At 42.3% G+C, this 16,443-nt stretch overlaps 2 protein-coding genes across 6 annotated transcripts in view; one reads left to right on the top strand and one right to left on the bottom strand.

Annotated features, from left to right (window-relative positions):
• Window positions 1–2,297: 2,297 nt before the first annotated feature.
• On the bottom strand, window positions 2,298–16,083 carry PCARE (photoreceptor cilium actin regulator). 2 transcript variants are annotated; one of them, XM_040550721.1, is made up of 3 exons: window positions 15,843–15,966; window positions 7,488–13,828; window positions 2,298–5,104 (listed from the first exon to the last, which is right to left on the bottom strand). In XM_040550721.1, exons 2-3 carry the CDS (start codon window positions 11,228–11,230, stop codon window positions 4,975–4,977), a joined length of 3,873 nt encoding a protein of 1,290 aa, XP_040406655.1. In that variant the 5' UTR covers window positions 11,231–13,828; window positions 15,843–15,966; the 3' UTR covers window positions 2,298–4,974. The 2 variants fall into 2 exon arrangements, 1 of the variants encoding a protein (XP_040406655.1); XR_005818025.1 differs by lacking the exons at window positions 2,298–5,104; window positions 7,488–13,828 and adding an exon at window positions 14,558–15,718 and having other exon boundaries at window positions 15,843–16,083.
• CLIP4 (CAP-Gly domain containing linker protein family member 4) overlaps window positions 15,956–16,443 on the top strand; it is a 27,963-nt gene continuing 27,475 nt past the window's right edge. For 2 of the 4 annotated variants that reach the window (XM_040550724.1, XM_040550722.1), the window contains exon 1: window positions 15,956–16,084. The gene's annotated coding sequence lies outside the window, so the exon portion shown is untranslated. The remainder of the gene's footprint in view (window positions 16,085–16,443) is intronic. The other 2 variants (XM_040550723.1, XM_040550725.1) reach the window with 2 other exon arrangements.

Below are 16,443 nucleotides of genomic sequence, written 5' to 3'. Positions count from 1 at the left end.
ACCACCTTCCTACCTTCTAAATCTGGCTCAAACTCAACCTTGGAGACAGAGGACTCTATAAGAGCACAAACTTGGGAAACTGAAACCTCACTTTTCCCATATCTGCACCTTTGTTAGCAATACACACCATCAGCTACTCTATAGTGCCTTACACCGCCCTGCCATGAGTAGTAATTATTTCTTGCACAATCACCTTTGTGTCTTGTAATATTCTGTCTTCTTCTAACTCCCTCATTTTACTCCGTAATGATACAACTTGGTCAGGAGCTCTACGACTGGTACCTAATAGCCATCCCAGTCTCCCCTAGCTTGTGAGAATACTTTGATGCTGCTTTCCATGGCAATTCGTGCATAGTCATCTGAGGGGTAACCACTGCCCCTGCCATCTATTTCAGGCCATTCTTCTGATAGAGTTAATGTAGCTAATAAAGTGGCCAAGGTGGTCCAGCACTCAGTACTGGGCCATCACAGACTGCAGGGAGTCACTGTTGTGCCCTCCCCAGTTCCCGATTTTTTTGCTAGCCATGGCATGGCTGTTTCTGGATCCTGCTGACTACGCCAATGTGTGAGTCAGCACAGGCAGACAGCAGAAAATGCAGAGTATATTTATTTTTGTTACCTTGCTAACTGGGGGATCCCTGAAGTAACACTCAGGCAGAGGCACACAAGTGGGGGGATGCAGGCACTGCTAAGCTCAGTCTATGCTAGAGGATTGCTGACCTTCTGTTTACACCTGCTTTCCAAGGGTTCGCACAGGTGTGGTTTACCACCATGCTTTGATCTTCACTGTGCTTCAACCTTCTCCGTACTAAGGAAGGTAGCTCAAGCATGTCCAATAGGGCACCTCCAAGTCTACCAAACGCCTATGTTATCTCTACACAGATGTTCTACTCATCAAGCATGCAGAAGATAAACAGCAATAGGTAAGATGCATGTGTTTTCCTACATTACAACTCTCAAGGCTTTAAACATTCCTAGCTTCAAGCTCACTTGACTGTATTTACAGTCATCCTTACCAACCTTCAGTTCTCACCCCATCCTTCTCACTGATCTTCCACTTTTAATCCATTCCTCCCAACAGCAGACATACATGAGATGTATGTAAATGGGATCAGAGGGATAATGTGGTTGTGGGTCATGATCGTCTTTCCCTGCTGAATATTTACTGTCATGTCTCATCACTAAGGAACCGTCAACATCTGAAAATAAATTCTTCTAGCTTAACAATTTGTTAATCCTTCCACATCAGATAAAATTAATGCCATCATGACTGCAGCACGTATAGATGCATGTTGCAGGCATGAACTTCAAATGGAGATTTTGCTCTTGCTGTGCAAGATACTTACAGAATCTTCACAACTGTATATTGTATTATCTGCAAATCTGGTGCAAAGATCCCAAGCAGTACCGTGGTACTGAGTACTTACTGGCTGTATCAGCACATCCATTTTTTATCATTAGTATTTTCATTATTCATCCAAAAGGGGTAGTGGGGAGAAATGCAGACTTGGGATCTTTGCACCAGATTTTCAGATAATCCAGGTAGTCCACTCTTTCAGATAGTGATGATACATGACAGTAAGAACAAGTTACTTCCTCTCTGTGTTGTGATTTCTTTCATTCCTATAGCAAAGGGCATAATTCTCAGAATATCTTTCTTAATAATAGAACACTCATCAATGATTATAAAATGTTTTGGATGTTAAGAAGTGTGGCAGTGAAAACTCTGCAATATGTTGTTTTTATTGGTAAAATGCATAGTATTCTCAGTTATATTGCTAATATCTGGTGTATTTCTTGAAGTCAAATAAAGTAACTGGAGTCAGTGTAGTGCTTTTGGGTCACCCTCAGATACTGAGAGCATGGAATGGCAACTCCCTTAAAGGTTTCAGGTTTGAGCAGTGCCAATGGAAGCAAGGGCAACTGCCAGTTTGTTAAAGGTCTGCAGATAAAGTGTAGCGCAGAACTCTTAGTTGCTGGTTTTGCAGCTATGAATCTCTGGCTGGAAAACTGATACTGCTTCACAGTGTGCTCAGCCCTTCTGCAATAAGACTCCAAAGCACAATGTGTGCTCTGGCTTTAACCCCTAGGATGAAACCACAACTCCACGCTCAACGTAGCTGTGTTTGTACATAGCAACTGTGAACAGAGTACAAAATTGCCTGGTAGCTCAAGCTTAAATCAGAACAAGTGAAGGTGGAAGTGCAGCTGACATCTGTTTTGCTCTGTCAGTGTCCTGGATTTTGTGGCACAGGCTGGATTTTGTGGCACAAAAATACATATTGGCTTAATGGAAACACAACTTAATTTAATTGATGTCCCAGTAAAACACAAAACAAGATAAGCTTTTACTGCGGTGGGGAGGAAGCGAGCAAATGGACTTTATATAGGAGGGGGCACTAGTTAGTGACTAAGTAAGGAATCAGTAGTATAACGTTGGTCTAAGACTTAAGGTAGCTGCATACAGAACATAAGGGAGATCAAACACAACTTGGGTATAAAAACTCCGATTTATTTACATCAGTGAAAAATAATTCTTGAAGTTGAGTATGATCTTAAAAACAACCATATTTCAGAAATTTTGGATTAATGAAAAATGGAAATGTCCAAAAAAAACTTTAGAAAAAAATAATTTCAAAGTGACCAGCTAAACTGTGATTTCCTACATTAGTTGCTCTTAACCGCATGCTTGCAACTCAAATTGAAGAATTTTGCAAGAGTCCTGTACATTAACTGTACTGAAGAGAATCTCTTAGCTACATGTAGTCATGAGTTTGTGATGCATTCTTGTAGATTACTACTGAAGGAAGCTCTGTTTCTTGAATATAATGCTAAGTTTGCTGCAACATCCTTAGGGTAGCATTAGAATTCTTCAGCAGCTGCAGTGTTTAGGTGGGATTAGGTGATTGATTTTGTGATGAGTGTCCTGATGACATGGCCCTTAGTCAAAGCTGGGAGAGATGCTGTACGAGGATGCTGGCTGATGTGAGGCGTCTTCAGGGGAGCCTGTTTTTCAGGGAAGTTGCTTTGGCTGACTTCATGTCCAGCCAGCACATGTGAGCAAGTTTCCAGCTTGATTGCTGAAGTGTTTTTCTGTGTGCTGATGTAGCTCTTACACCACAGAAGAATTTGGTGCTTGGGGGGTGTAAATACTTCTCAGTTACCGTCCATCATAGATGCTGAGAAATTTCACCATTTACTCATAAAGAGAGAAAACGATTGTACTAACTGAAGAGAAGCTGTCCTCCCACTCTTGTATTTTCATCTTCAAAGCTATATTTAGGCATGCAAAGTGCTGTTTTTCTGTTGTCGTGTTTCTTGTTTATTGCTATTCTGGGTGGTTACTGCCAGCACAACAGAAAAACCAAAAAAATGCATACAAAATGTATTTGTATTTTTAATGCAGATTGGATAGGACTCCATTTCTGATGAGTGGGAAGACTGGCTTGCACTTTGCCCTGCTGATGATCTTTGCCATATCTCTTGGTGATTTCCCAATTTAATAGGTGATGGCGCATCTGTCTTCGTGATTACAAGGTGGATTTGTTGAAATCTATCTGTATGCTATGGGTATGGCTACTTTGTCACCTCAAGCTTGCAACCCCCAGAGATCCAAAGCATCTATCTGCTGCAATTTACTTCTTTATATTCAATACCTCACTGTAAATACCATAATTAAGATTTTCTTGTGTGTGTGGCATAAAATGGCACTGAGCTTATTGAAGAAGGATGGTTGTGATTAAGGCAATATAATAAAACTCAGGAGTTCAGTATCCAAAGGGGTCCCTTGTACAGCATAAGGCAAGCCTCAGTTCCCCGATCATGGGCAGGAAGGGTTAAAAATTCTGTGTGAAGATGAAGCACTGTCATCATGAAAACTGTGGGAAAAAACTATAACTATTCCCATCAGAACACAACTAGAAATAGCTCATTTTCTGCATCTTGTTCCATACTAAAGTTGCATATGAAAACACATCAAATTAAATTAATTAAAAAATTGCATCTTAATTCTGATGATAAACTAGTTCTGTGAGCAAGATTCAGTAAATTCTGAAACTATTTTAATGAGTGCTGTAACAGCCTAAGATTAACCAATTTTCAGTACCTTGTGTTTTCATTAGCAAGAATCTGTCTAGAAATTACAATAAATCCCTTCAAACTGCATAAATCAGAAAGAACATAAATGTCTTCCTGGGAAAACAGGATTCTCTGTGCTAGAGGAGAGGTTTCTCTCTCTCTCTCTCTCTCAACATGTCCTTAGCTGCCTCTGGATTTATAATGCTGTTTGATTGGGCTCTTACAAAACTACTCTAATCAGGATTAAGCCTTGTATCTTTGGAACCAGAGATGATGAGATTACATGATAATCAAAGGTGTTTTAGAAGATCAAAGCCTTTTTGAGGTAATAATATCCCTAATTTGATTCCTTTATTCCTTTTAAAAAAAGGGTTATTTTTTGTTTTAACTTGTATTTGACCTTTTTCTTTCCCTCCATACTCATAAATACCTAGTGTGAAGTTGTGGTTTTGCTTTTTTTGTATTTTTGCAATAGAATACAATTGGTCCAGGATTTTACCCAGGGAAAGGTCACATCAGTCACTTTTTTACACAACCAAAGCTGTGATGCCTCCTGAATAAATGACATGTCAAATCATGATCATTTCTGAAAGTTTTCAAACTCCTTTAGCTAAACGGTGAAACAAAGGGCTTGGCTTCAGGTCCTGCCTTCGTGGAATCAATTTGCCTCAGACTTGCAGAACTGGAAAGTATTTCTGTTGCTAATTGTAAAACTTTGAATTAAACCCTAAAACACAATCAAAAGGAGAAGCAGCTGGCTACTGATATTTCCTCAGACTGTTGGTAGCAGTTTGTGTTTTTAGATGCAATGCTTCCTTGTGAATAAATTGTGTTTTGGAGGCTTGGGTAAAGCTGTTTCCTCTGCTTGTTCCTCTGTCTGCCCAAACATTTCTGCTGTCAGTCCCTCTGCAGCCCCTGGCCCACGATGTAGAGCTCAGGGTGGGAAGCGGATCTGTTGGACTCCTTGATTTCAGGGGCACAAGGGTTGCTCCAACAGTCACCTGCTTTTCCAGGGCTCTCCTCCACACTGCAGAAGGGAAGAGAGTTAAGTTAAGAAGCTTATGAATGGTGACTTTTTAAAACAATGATGGTAAGACTACATTAACTCATGAAGCACAAATCCTGCAAAGTACTAGGTAACTCAGTGTCTCCTTCTGTGTACGTGGTCTTTATACACACTATCCAGATGTTTTTCTCCATGTTCCCTCTTTTGTGATGCCAGATATGCTGTACTCTCCCTTCCCAAATCTCTCTTGGGAAGAAAATATTTAAAATGTTTAACGGGAGATCAGTACAAATCTGAGTTCACTTGTGGATGGAGAGAGATTTGAGTGAAAAGTCTTCCAAATCCAGACTCAGCTGGAGTAAAGGTCTTAACTCTGTTATGCATCCGCTTAGTATTTTTACAGTGACATCTGAGTATGTTAACATGACAATAGGATATGTGTTCTGGTGGTATAAATCTGCCACACTGCAGACAGGAGAACTGATACACAGAAACCATGCTAAACTGAATTATCTTTTGATTATAGACAAGCTGTTAAGTTCCTGTTCTGGTTACTAGGACTTCCATGATTTGTGCTGCTGGATGAAGATATTTGTGATATATGACCAGTCATGAAACTCTAATCCAGATTCAAATGTCCCCTAAGTATAGGAGGTCTCACTTTGACTACTTGCTGTGGGCTGATTCAATTAACCAAATCCCTTGCCTTCTTGAACAATATCTTAATGGCAATAGCATTTAATCTTTTATCTCTGCTCTACCTCTTGGAAGATTAGCAGCCTCAATGAAATATTATTTTCAGTTAAACTGCATACACAGAAATCCTATTACAGATTCACAGGATTTCTATAAGCAGGATAATTTCACATGCTATGCCCTGATAATATGCTAGTAGCTGTTGACTGCTGTCAAATGACCAAGCTTAGAAAACAGCAAAATTAGGTCAGTAACTAACTTCCATAGTTAGTTCAGTAACTAACAACCATAGGCTGTCCAACTGGAACCAGCTGTTATACTTGATTTGTTCAATTAGTTGTTGAACTTAGAAATGGAAACCTTAAAATGAATCTCTTGTCCAAATACAAAAGCTGAAACTCCAGCTCTAGCTAAGGCTAGTGATGTTTTAAGTCCTGATATTCCACACAGCATAGGATGGGCAGCAGATGTACTTGGGAAAGGAGCACTTATTGCCTTCTAGGCAGTGCGCATGCAGGCGATGCAAATTTGCACGTAACAATGGCATTTAATGCCTGTCAATGCTAGCTACCAAAATGAGATAGAAGTTGCTTGTTCTTTTGGTGTTGCTGCTAAAATGGGGTGGGTGGGAAAGGGAATTCTGCTGCCTGATGACTTCCTGGAATGTTACTTTTTACAAGCTCCTGGAAAATTGTATTTAGTAATCTGTTCTCAGAAAATGGATGTTTTAATTGGGCATGGAAAAAATGGAGGCAAATATCCCAGAGTTTTCAGAAGCATGGGAGAAAGTAGCTAACTCATTGATTACCAAACTCTTTTACTATGAAGTCTGACGCTATTGCAGGTTTGCATGTGTCTTCCTCCTCCTCCCCCCCCACCCCCACCTAGTGCTTGAAGCTGCTAATGACACACACACACACACACACACACAAATAACAGACACAGAGGCTTAAACTTGGAGAGGAGAGGAAGAGCAAGAAAAGGAATGAAGGAAAACAGACTAACAGTTGGGTGGGAATAGCTTGCAAATTTGAGACCAGATGTAAACATTGCCAGAATGAGGAGTTTTAGGAATATAACATCTAGGGAGTTACTTTTAAATTTTCCTCTGTTAGCTGAATGAATTGCAGAGCAGAGTAAGCCTTGCACGATTAATAAACCATCCAATAAACTCAAAGTATGGTGTACTAGACTTGAAATTAGCATCTGAAAGCTGACAAGCTCCACGTTTCAAGCTATAATGTCCATACAGATCCATGCCATTATCTGTCCATCATTCTTGCCAGCTGATCTGAAATATTTTAACACAGATTTGTATTGAATAGTTGACAGGCTTAGAGGCTGATGTTAGGAAAGACACCCTGGCCTATCTTCTCATGGTTGTTTAAATATATTTATAACCTGAAGGCTATTTCATAGCTTTCAAGAATTGAAAATGGATGTCCTTAGCCCCCAAACAAAGGAAGTTCAGTAGCATGAAACCAACACCGAATTTTCTCTGGATGAAGTGTAAAGCTAGAGCAAGCTGTGGGAAGTTAACTGAAATCTGGGGCAAGATGATGTTATCTTTCTCCAGCCATCTGTTCTGTGCAGGAACAGGGCACTTTTCTGGGGTATTTCTTAACGGCAATAAATTCCCATTACTAGTTTAGAAAGCCAACGCAGTGCAATACTTCTGCTTCTTGACGTAAAGTAGAAAGTTTCTTACCTTGCTTGGTTAAGAGCAGGTTCACTGCCAGCTGTTACGGGAGCTGGAAGATAAAACCGAACCCCTGGTCTGCGGTCAGAGAAGCTTCTCCTCACAAACGGCTGAGGATTGGCAGCGCTCAGAGACAGCTTTCTGGTTCGGTCTACAGGCTGCTGGAGTAGCAGACTGCTCTTTTGGGAAGGTGGTGAAGCTTCAGGCTGTTTGGTGACTTCCACTGTGGGTTTGCTGGGTGCTGGTGGAGGTCTTGCTTCAAATAAGGAAGAAGTGGCTGGGCAAAATATTGAATGTATGTTGCTGCCCTTCTTGGAGGAAGCAGGCTGGTACTCATCCCCAGCATCCAGACCAGCTTTTGATCCCTTGTAGGAGCGGGATGGGGAGGTTGGTGGGGATGGGGCAGTGAGGAATGGAATGGGGCTTGCTTCTCGGCGGTAGACTGGGGAGCCTGGCAGCCGGTGTGGTGTTGGTGAACTTTGCTTGTGCTCCGCAGGAGGGCTGAGCAGTTTCCGCTGGGCTGGTGGAGAGGGCAGCTTCTTCTGTAGGGGTGGGCTGGGCCCCCGGGGTGGGCTGGGCGCCCTGGGGCTGGCAGGGGGACTGGGTTTCCTCTGCATGGTGGGTGAGCTCAGCTGCTGGCTGTTTAAAGCCTGCAGAGCACGTCTGTGGTGTACTGGAGGGCTGAAAAGCTGTTTCTCAGTTGGTGGAGAAGAAGGGGGCGTTCTTGCTGGGGAGACCCTCCTGTTGAATGATGAACATTTTTCGTTTCTCCTCAGTGAGTCGGGAGAACCATGCTTCTGATATGGCACTGAAGTAGCAGGTGAATTGGGCTCTTTGCTCTCTGAGCTACTGTCATATGGTTTTGAAACCCCACTGGGATTTTGAAGAGGAATAATTTTATGTGTTTGCTTGTACAAATCTGCAGCTTCTTTTCTCTGGGTTGCTAATATCTCCTCCGGGCTAGGGATGTGCATGTTGGTAGGGTTCAGCTCCAGAGAGTATATCTGCAGTTTCTCGTCCCTGGGTCCGCTATTCCTTGAAACTTTGTTAGCAACTGCGCTGGGGCTGATGCTTTTACTTGGTAATAAGTCAATGGACTGGAGGGAGGCTTTCATTTTCGGGGAAACTTGTGCTCTCTTAGTAGTATAAAATTCTGTTTTGGCAGGCTTTTTGGCATCTTCCAAAGAGTTGTCTCCTATTCTTGCTGTTTCTTCAGGCTCAGAGAATTCAGAAGTGTCCATTAACATTTCAGGGGGTGGTGGTGGCAGGTTCTCAGTGTCTACATCAGTTTCTGCATTTAATTCTGCAGCTGGTACAGGAGGAAAGGCATTTGGAAAGTTAGAACAAACTCCACTGGTGTTTGAAAGGCTTGTGTCTTCTACTGGTGAAATACGATGCTTAATATTTAAAGGCACCAACCCTCTCTGAAATGGAATGGAGGGTGGGATGACTGGAAGTCCAAATTTTCTGATGCACTTAATTGGCCCTAAAGATCTTAAAGGTGTGGCTTTTTCAAGATCATCAGTCGGACTGAATGTTTCAATGAGCTTTTTGACAGATTGGCGGGGGGCACAACTGAGTATTTGTGTTCCAGAAGTCTTGTCGTCTTTGCTCCCCGATGTCTCCTGGGTGGGCACAGTAGCTCTGACAGGCTTCTTGCATCTCTTTTCATCCAGCTGATTGGCAGGATTTTGATCAACCATGTACAAAGGGACTTTATCCTGGTTAGGCAGGATGCTGAAATTTTTTGAGAGGCATGCCTTAAGTTTGCTAGAGGACCTAGATGTAATTTGCTCATCCTGCAAGTAACGTGTTTTTCTCAGTTTCCGAAGCTCTTGGTTGTTATCTGTATTCATCTTTCCATAAAACATTTCTAGCCTTTTGCTGAGCTCCTTTTGAGTTCTCTGAAGCTCTAGGAGGGTTGGGTCCTCTGCCTGGCTTCTGAGGGACTCCTCCGATCTGGACCGTCGTTGTTTCCCAGAGGCCTTCTGCCTTCCCATTGCTGTACTGGGCCTTGCTGTTAGGACTGCTGTTCCGCTCTCATCCTCCACCCATTCTTTACACCCAGATTTAGCTGGGACAAACTTGATTTTTTCACTGATGGCATCTTTCATCTTCAGAATCATTTCCTCTGTCTCCGCATTCTCTGTCCTTTTGGTGGACAACTGTCTTTGTGTGTTATCAGTGACTGCAGGTGAAGACTGGGGCCTCTTTGGCAGGGCATCCTTACCCATTTCTGATAAACTTGTATTGTCATCATCCTCCCCCAGGGTGCTCCCTTCATCATCATCTGAAGGAAAATCTGTTGATTCAAAATGTTCACCTTCCTGAGTAGAATCAGACTGGAAGGAGTTACTGGAGTGGCTTTTGCTCAAGTTTGCATATTTTGCCGCGGTGGAAATACCTTCTGGTACTTCACCCTGACAAGAAGTTTCTTCTCTGCTCCGTAGAGATGAATAAAATGTATCTTTAAAATGCCATTCAAGTGCACAGCCATGGGATGTGGCTGTGCCTGGTGACATTGCCCCATTATGCATGTGCTCCATTGTTCTGGTGTGGTTTTGGGACAGAAGGCCATGTGCGCAGGACTCACAGCTTGCTTGTGCTCCAAGCTGGCTGAAAGGACTGAAGTCTTTGAGGGACTCACTGTCCACGCCAATGCCACTATCCTCAGAACAGAGAGTCCTATCATCACCATGGGACTGAGAGCTTCCCATGCTTGAGGCTTCAAGCAGCCTTACCGCCCGAAACAGGCGCTCATCATAGCTTTGCTTTGCTTTCAGTTTTCCTTCCAAGTTGCTTGCAGCAGACTGCAGGTAGCTGCAGGTTTCCTGCAGGGCGTCGGAGGTGACAGAGGCCAGTGTTCCACTCACTAACTGCATTTTATTGATTGTGTACTGAAGTAGTTGTTGCAGAAGATCAGGGTGCTCCTTCAAATCATCTTTTCCTGATGGCCATGCCAGATATCTACCCGCATCTTTGAGAAGATTTTCCCCATCATTAGCAATTTCTTCCAAGAGCTGGTTGATTTCATCAAAGCGAAGCATGAGGAAGCTTACCATCTGTTGTAGGAAGAGCTGAGTTTGGGCAGCCTGGTTGGCCATATGAAGTATAGCTTCATACTTGGAGAGGTTTGGATTTAAGTAGGCATATGCATTCTGATGAGCCTTAACAAGCAGTTCTGGGAAATCTACCTTTTTCTCTATCTCGCATGGGGACAAAATTGATTTTTTTTTAATTTTGCTAAGTCGACCTTGCTTAGCTAATTTATGACTTTTTGGCTTCCTTCCTTTCTTTAGGATTTGCTTGGTATTGCTTTCATTCTTATTATCACAAATGGAAGCTGATGCTTCTGATTCACAAGAGCTTTGCTTTCTGATCTGTACAGCCTCAATGATGTGTTTTTGAGACTCAATGAATTTGGACATAACTTCAGCCTCTGTGGCTTTTTTCTCAATTATGTTGTCTTCCCTGGAAATGTGAGGATCTGAATGAGATTTGGAAGAAAGCTGCAAATAATCACTTTTGTCCTGCTCAGACAGTTTCTCCTCAGTTTCTCTCAGGCAGCTGTTCCTCTGAATTTTGTATTGGTAGAATTCATCAATATTGTAGCAAGATGAACCTTTAACTAGCAGTGGGATTCCTTTATCTGCTGGATCAATACGCAAAATACCTTTAGGTTTATTCAAAGCCTTAAAACCATTTCTTGCAAGAGTATTAACAATCTCGCTGTGAGATGGTGTGCAGCCCATCTTTGACTGTATTTCTGATTAAAAATCCAGATGAACCAGGGAAAATAAAACAAAGAATTAAACTCACTTTCTCATCCTGAACTGCAGACTGTCCTTTTCCTCACAAGTTTTCCATCACAATTCCAGTTTTGCTGTCTTTCCTTATTGTTTGCCTTGAAATTTCACGTGCTTACTGTCCAGGATCTGGTCTTGAAGCTGTGCTGTTCCATTGTATGTTTCCACTCAGGTTTTCTTCTTTGATTCAAAAAAGGAGTGTGAAAGCTCTGCTGGATTTAGAGCTAATGGATTAAGAGGACCTGAATGCCTCACTTCTGTATTGACAGATGTCCACTACAAATAAGACTTTAAGCTCATTACGGTAAGCAGGCACCAGCCAGTCAGCACCCATGTTGAAGATTTTTTTTCTGTGCTATATTGGGAGGCAAGAGGACTTGGTACCTGCCCCTCCTTTTTTCCCTTGTTGCAAAACGGTAACATGTAATTGAATGTAGAGATCTAAAGAAAGAGACTGTATTTTGAAGCCTTTTTGAAGGGGAGCTACTTGAACAGGTGTGTGAATACCACTCAGTACTGCTTAACCAAGGAAAAGGTGATCTTGACAGAGTGTGTACCAGCTGGAGAATATAAGACATGGAATCAAATGGGTTAGAGATACTCGTCGTGCTTCTGCCTTGATGGTCTTCATCATTTTTCCCCTACTTGCAAGTGACAAGCTGTTTACTTCTAAGTCCTTCTAAGATTTCCAAAGATGATTTTGATTTTTTCCCCATCAGATGATCATTCTTGGAAGGTATTTTTCTCTTCAGATAGCTTCCCAACTTGAAAGTTGAACTTTCAAGAATAAGTTTTGCATATGTGGTTAAGACGGTGTCTACCTCTAGTGCATCTAAACTGTAGAATTTCAGTATTAAAAAAAAAAAAAAGAAAAACAAACAAAAAAAACCTACTATCTTGTTGTCATTGTAAATGCTGTTAGTTAAACTTTCCACAGTGCTCAGCGTTCAGTTCACCAGTCTTAATTTGGGAAAGAAGTCAAATCACAGGCTGAATGGACGACTTTAGACTTTCAAAAATATGGGTTAGGGCCACAAAAAATCATCCAGTTTCCTATAAGATAACAAATCTCAAAATAACAAAAAAAAGGGTTTTCCTTTCTGAGTTTCTTGGGACAAAGTGTTAACATGTTCTTTGCAGTCAGAAAAGTGACTTGCTTGCCTTTATTTCATTGTCATCTGCCAGGGCCTAGTTCTCTTGATGGCAAGACTTCAAGTGTTAAAACTCTAAGGAAAAAAAGCTAAAAAAAATAGACCCATTTCTAAAGAACAAAACCAAAAAGTTCTTCAAACCACTTCTACGGCCATGAAAGAATTGTTCCTTTCATTATTTCTGTTATCACTTGCTATTTCTCTTACTTGGGAAAACAAACCCCAGAATAATCCCAGTCTGAAAGAGAAATTAAAGAACTCAAAGCAGGAAATGGAATACTGTGATGAAGCAGAAGATACTTATATTTTCCAAGTATTTATTTATGAAGGGCAGTATGTGGATGGGGATGACAATAGCAATTGCCACCAAGTTCCCTCTTCATTACTCACATTGGATGGGTTCACCTTTTGTTTTCCAGATGTAGCTTTTCTACTGAAGGTATCTGTTTCTCAGTGTCAGAAAAGGTTACAGAAAACAGCGGCTATCTTAACACTGGAGAGAAGCCTACTACTTCTCTCTAGCAATGTGATTTCTGTGTGATTGCAGGTATCTCATCCAGTTCCCCAAAATCTTTTTATGCTGCCAAGCCTATAAAATGTTTTCAGACTTGAATGACCTGCTTACATGATTCATTTGTTGGAGCTGGACTTAGTAGCAGAATGTCTTCATGGAAAGTCATTATTCTCTGTAGCCTTGCTGTTTTCATTTGTTCTGTTCAACATGAGCAGCAAACTTACCTTGATTTACAAGGGAGAAGGCATGCCAGTGACTCCAAAGAAAATTTTTAAAATCCTATCTGTTTTCTCTACAGTATTTTTTCTGGAACACATAAATTGTACTTAATGTATGTGATGTCACGGTCATTTCCCTCTAAGCTTTTCTGGAAAACATCAGGTAATTACTTCTTGACTCCGCTTCTTGCAAGTCATGTAGCTCACGCTCCAGCTGCTTCTGCATCCCAGCATGATGTGGTTAGTACACAGTAGTCCCAGATCGCTTGCATTCCCTTTTAGGCACATATCTAATGTGTTCAGAATGGAAAAACAGGGCAGCTGTAGGCAGCTGCTTCATCCTAGTGATCCTAAAGGTCAGAATGTTGTAGCCCTCCACAATAAGTCAAGGAAAACACAATAGATCAATCAACTAGCTTTAGTATATCTCTTCTGTTTCCAGTGAGTTGAGAGACCTCTTTACATAGCTTGCTGAGTATTTGTTGTATAAAGTACTCTTGTGACTTTGAAGAGCAGCTCCAACAGTTCCATCATCTCTACTGGGAATTAGCCTCATGTGGGTTGTTGTTTTTGGAAAGGTCTTTTTCTTCACTTTTTCCTTTTTTTTTAGTGTCATGTCGCTTTTTTTTTTCCTAGTTATTTTCAGGCCATGTATTAACATCTGCTGGCAACATATACATAGGTCAAAAAACATAAGACACTGGTTTATGATTCTTATGTATTTATTATTTCACAATTGATATTAACATTAGTAAATATTAACTTATGTTCAGTTCATTATTTATTTATTTATTCTTGAATAGAGATCCTGGGTCCTAGAAAAAATGTTTTAACGAGGCATATGTTTTGTCCTAACTTTAATTATAGTTTGCATGTATATGGAATATAACTAATTTATGTTGTGTCAAATTTTTTAGCTTCTGTGAGAGAAGAAACTTTGCACCTATTTCCAACCACTTATGAAACTGCATTTTTGTCATTAATATTCTTGTTCCTAAATAGTTATATATTGCTTTGAAAGTTTGAGGCACTTCAAAAAAAACATGCTTTACCTCATGGATAATGCAAAAGAAAATGTTCGTTGCCTCGTGGTCATGTAACAAAAGAGATGGTAATTTAGGTAAACCAAGTAAAAACAGCAGTAGAAGAGAATATTGATAGGAGAATGACAAGCAAATATTTTGAGAGTAAAGGAATGAGATGAATTGTCATATGTTGTTTATGAAATCATATTTTGGTTTACAACGCTACTGTTTACTGAACCCATATCAAAAGGAAAACATTTGTCATGTTTGAGCCTACGTTGTTATCTGTGAACTTGCTGAGTTGAACAATTTGACAAGTGTCCCAGATGAACACAAAACTGTGTTTGAGGAACAGAGCCTAGGGAAGAAGCAAGAAATTGTTTAAAAGGCCTTTGTTCTTCCTTTCATATATTTTCTTCCTACTGTTAAATCTGGCAGTATTTTCATTTTAAGCAAGCTGCCTGGTCACATAGCGCTCTTGAAGGGAACAGCTTAAATATTCTTAAACCCTGCCAGAAATGTCTGGTGCACTGGATGATAAAAAACAGACTAGTCTGAAAGTGGGAGTGGGACTAGTAGAACTGTTAAGGGCCCTACCAAAGGCAAGAATGAGGCCTGAACCTTGATGGACATGTGTGGTAGACAGGCTCCAGAGATGTTGCCAGTGTGGTAACCATGGGATGGATTTTAGGGCTGGATGATGGGAGAATTGATTGATAGAAACTCTGAAATTTCAGCATGAAGTTTCAGTGTGAAACAAGTAATGTAAGCCTAAAAATTATGGAAGCAAGCAAAAAAGACAATGTAGGGCTGCTATCCTTTGCAAGTTTGCAGGATTTAAAAGGCGAATGTGCATAAATGCTCACATCAGGTCTTAAAAAATTAAGGTTTGTATTTGTGTTTGACTTCTGAGGAAAACTGAGTTTCTGCTCATTGAGAGATTATGAAGAGCTTAGGTGATAACAACTTTAAAGAGCTCTTTTCCTCTGAAATAAACCTGCTTTATTTATTTTTTTTATATAACAGTGTCATGGTTTTGGCTGGGATAGAATTAATCACCTTTGTAAAGGCTCACACAATGCCGTGGTTTGGATTTTTAATTAAAATAGTTCATTTTTCATAGTTCACATCAGTTCTCACAAGTGGAAGCAGGTTTGTGCTTGTGGAGCAGTTCAAGGAAAGCAAGTTTCTATTTGATGAAGACTTGACAAATTGTCATTTAAGCAGCACTTTCCCTTCTCTCTTTGCCACCCATAGTCTCTTCCTGGCTACACCTCTCTAACCCAAATTTTACCTTGTGAAACAGCGTGGAGCATCAGGATTAGTTCCCTAAGTGTCTGCAGACCCAAGCTGTCTGATCTACAGTTTGATTGCCTTTAATTTTCCCCTCGTTTTTCATAACTGGTGATCACTCTTCTCTTACTAGCGTTCGGTGAACACGGGCAGGTACCGAGTATTAAGCTGGTGGATAAGATGATGGATATGTCGTCTGTGTTGCCCTGGACGGTTTCCAGGCCTATCCTCACCTAGGACAAACAAGAGCCATGCATGTCTGTGCTAGCAAGCTACCCCTGCTCCAGTGCAGGCCGTTTCTGAGTGAGACATGACACTTGGCCCGTCATACGCGCTCTGTGACTGCTCTGTCATTACCTGAATCACCCCTGCCAGCGCCTCAGGCGGGGACCCGGGAGGCTCCCCACTGCCCGTCTCCGCGCCTCGCCTCCCGCCCGCGGACAAGCCCCAGCAGGCCCCGCCGCTGCCACTGCGCAGTGTCGGCTCGGCGGGGCGGAGCGGGGCGGTGCTGAGCGGCGGGGGGGGCGGTGCTGGCCGCCGGTAGGCCGAGGGCCTGAGGTGCGGGCGGGGGAGGCCGCGCAGCGCCCCGCCGGCTGCAGGTACGGTTCGGGGGGCAGCCGCGGGGAGCGGGACCCTTGGGACCGTTGGGCGGGCGCGGGGACACCTCACGGCGCTGCCCGGAGGCGGCCAGTTAACGGGTGGGGGCCGCTTTGGGGGTCGTTGCCCGCACCCCCGGGGTCCGGCACGTCGTGGTGCTTCGCCTCGCGCTGCCCCTCACGCTGGCGGGGGCCCGACCTGCTGAGGAGGCGCTGGCCGCAGCTGCCGGGAGCCGCCGCTGCCCTGCTGACAGCTCCGTGCGGCGGCGTTTGCACGGCCTCCCCTCTGCGCTTTGCCTTCGTCGGGAGGGCGCAGCAATGAGAGTTTGAAGCAGCAGCAGAGGCAACGTGACAGCTTTGAA

Source organism: Cygnus olor, chromosome 3, assembly GCF_009769625.2.
Source record: "Cygnus olor isolate bCygOlo1 chromosome 3, bCygOlo1.pri.v2, whole genome shotgun sequence".
Classification (NCBI taxonomy): domain Eukaryota; kingdom Metazoa; phylum Chordata; class Aves; order Anseriformes; family Anatidae; genus Cygnus; species Cygnus olor.
The sequence above is the reverse complement of the archived record's forward strand: the minus strand, read 5'-3'. Positions and strand labels throughout refer to the sequence as shown.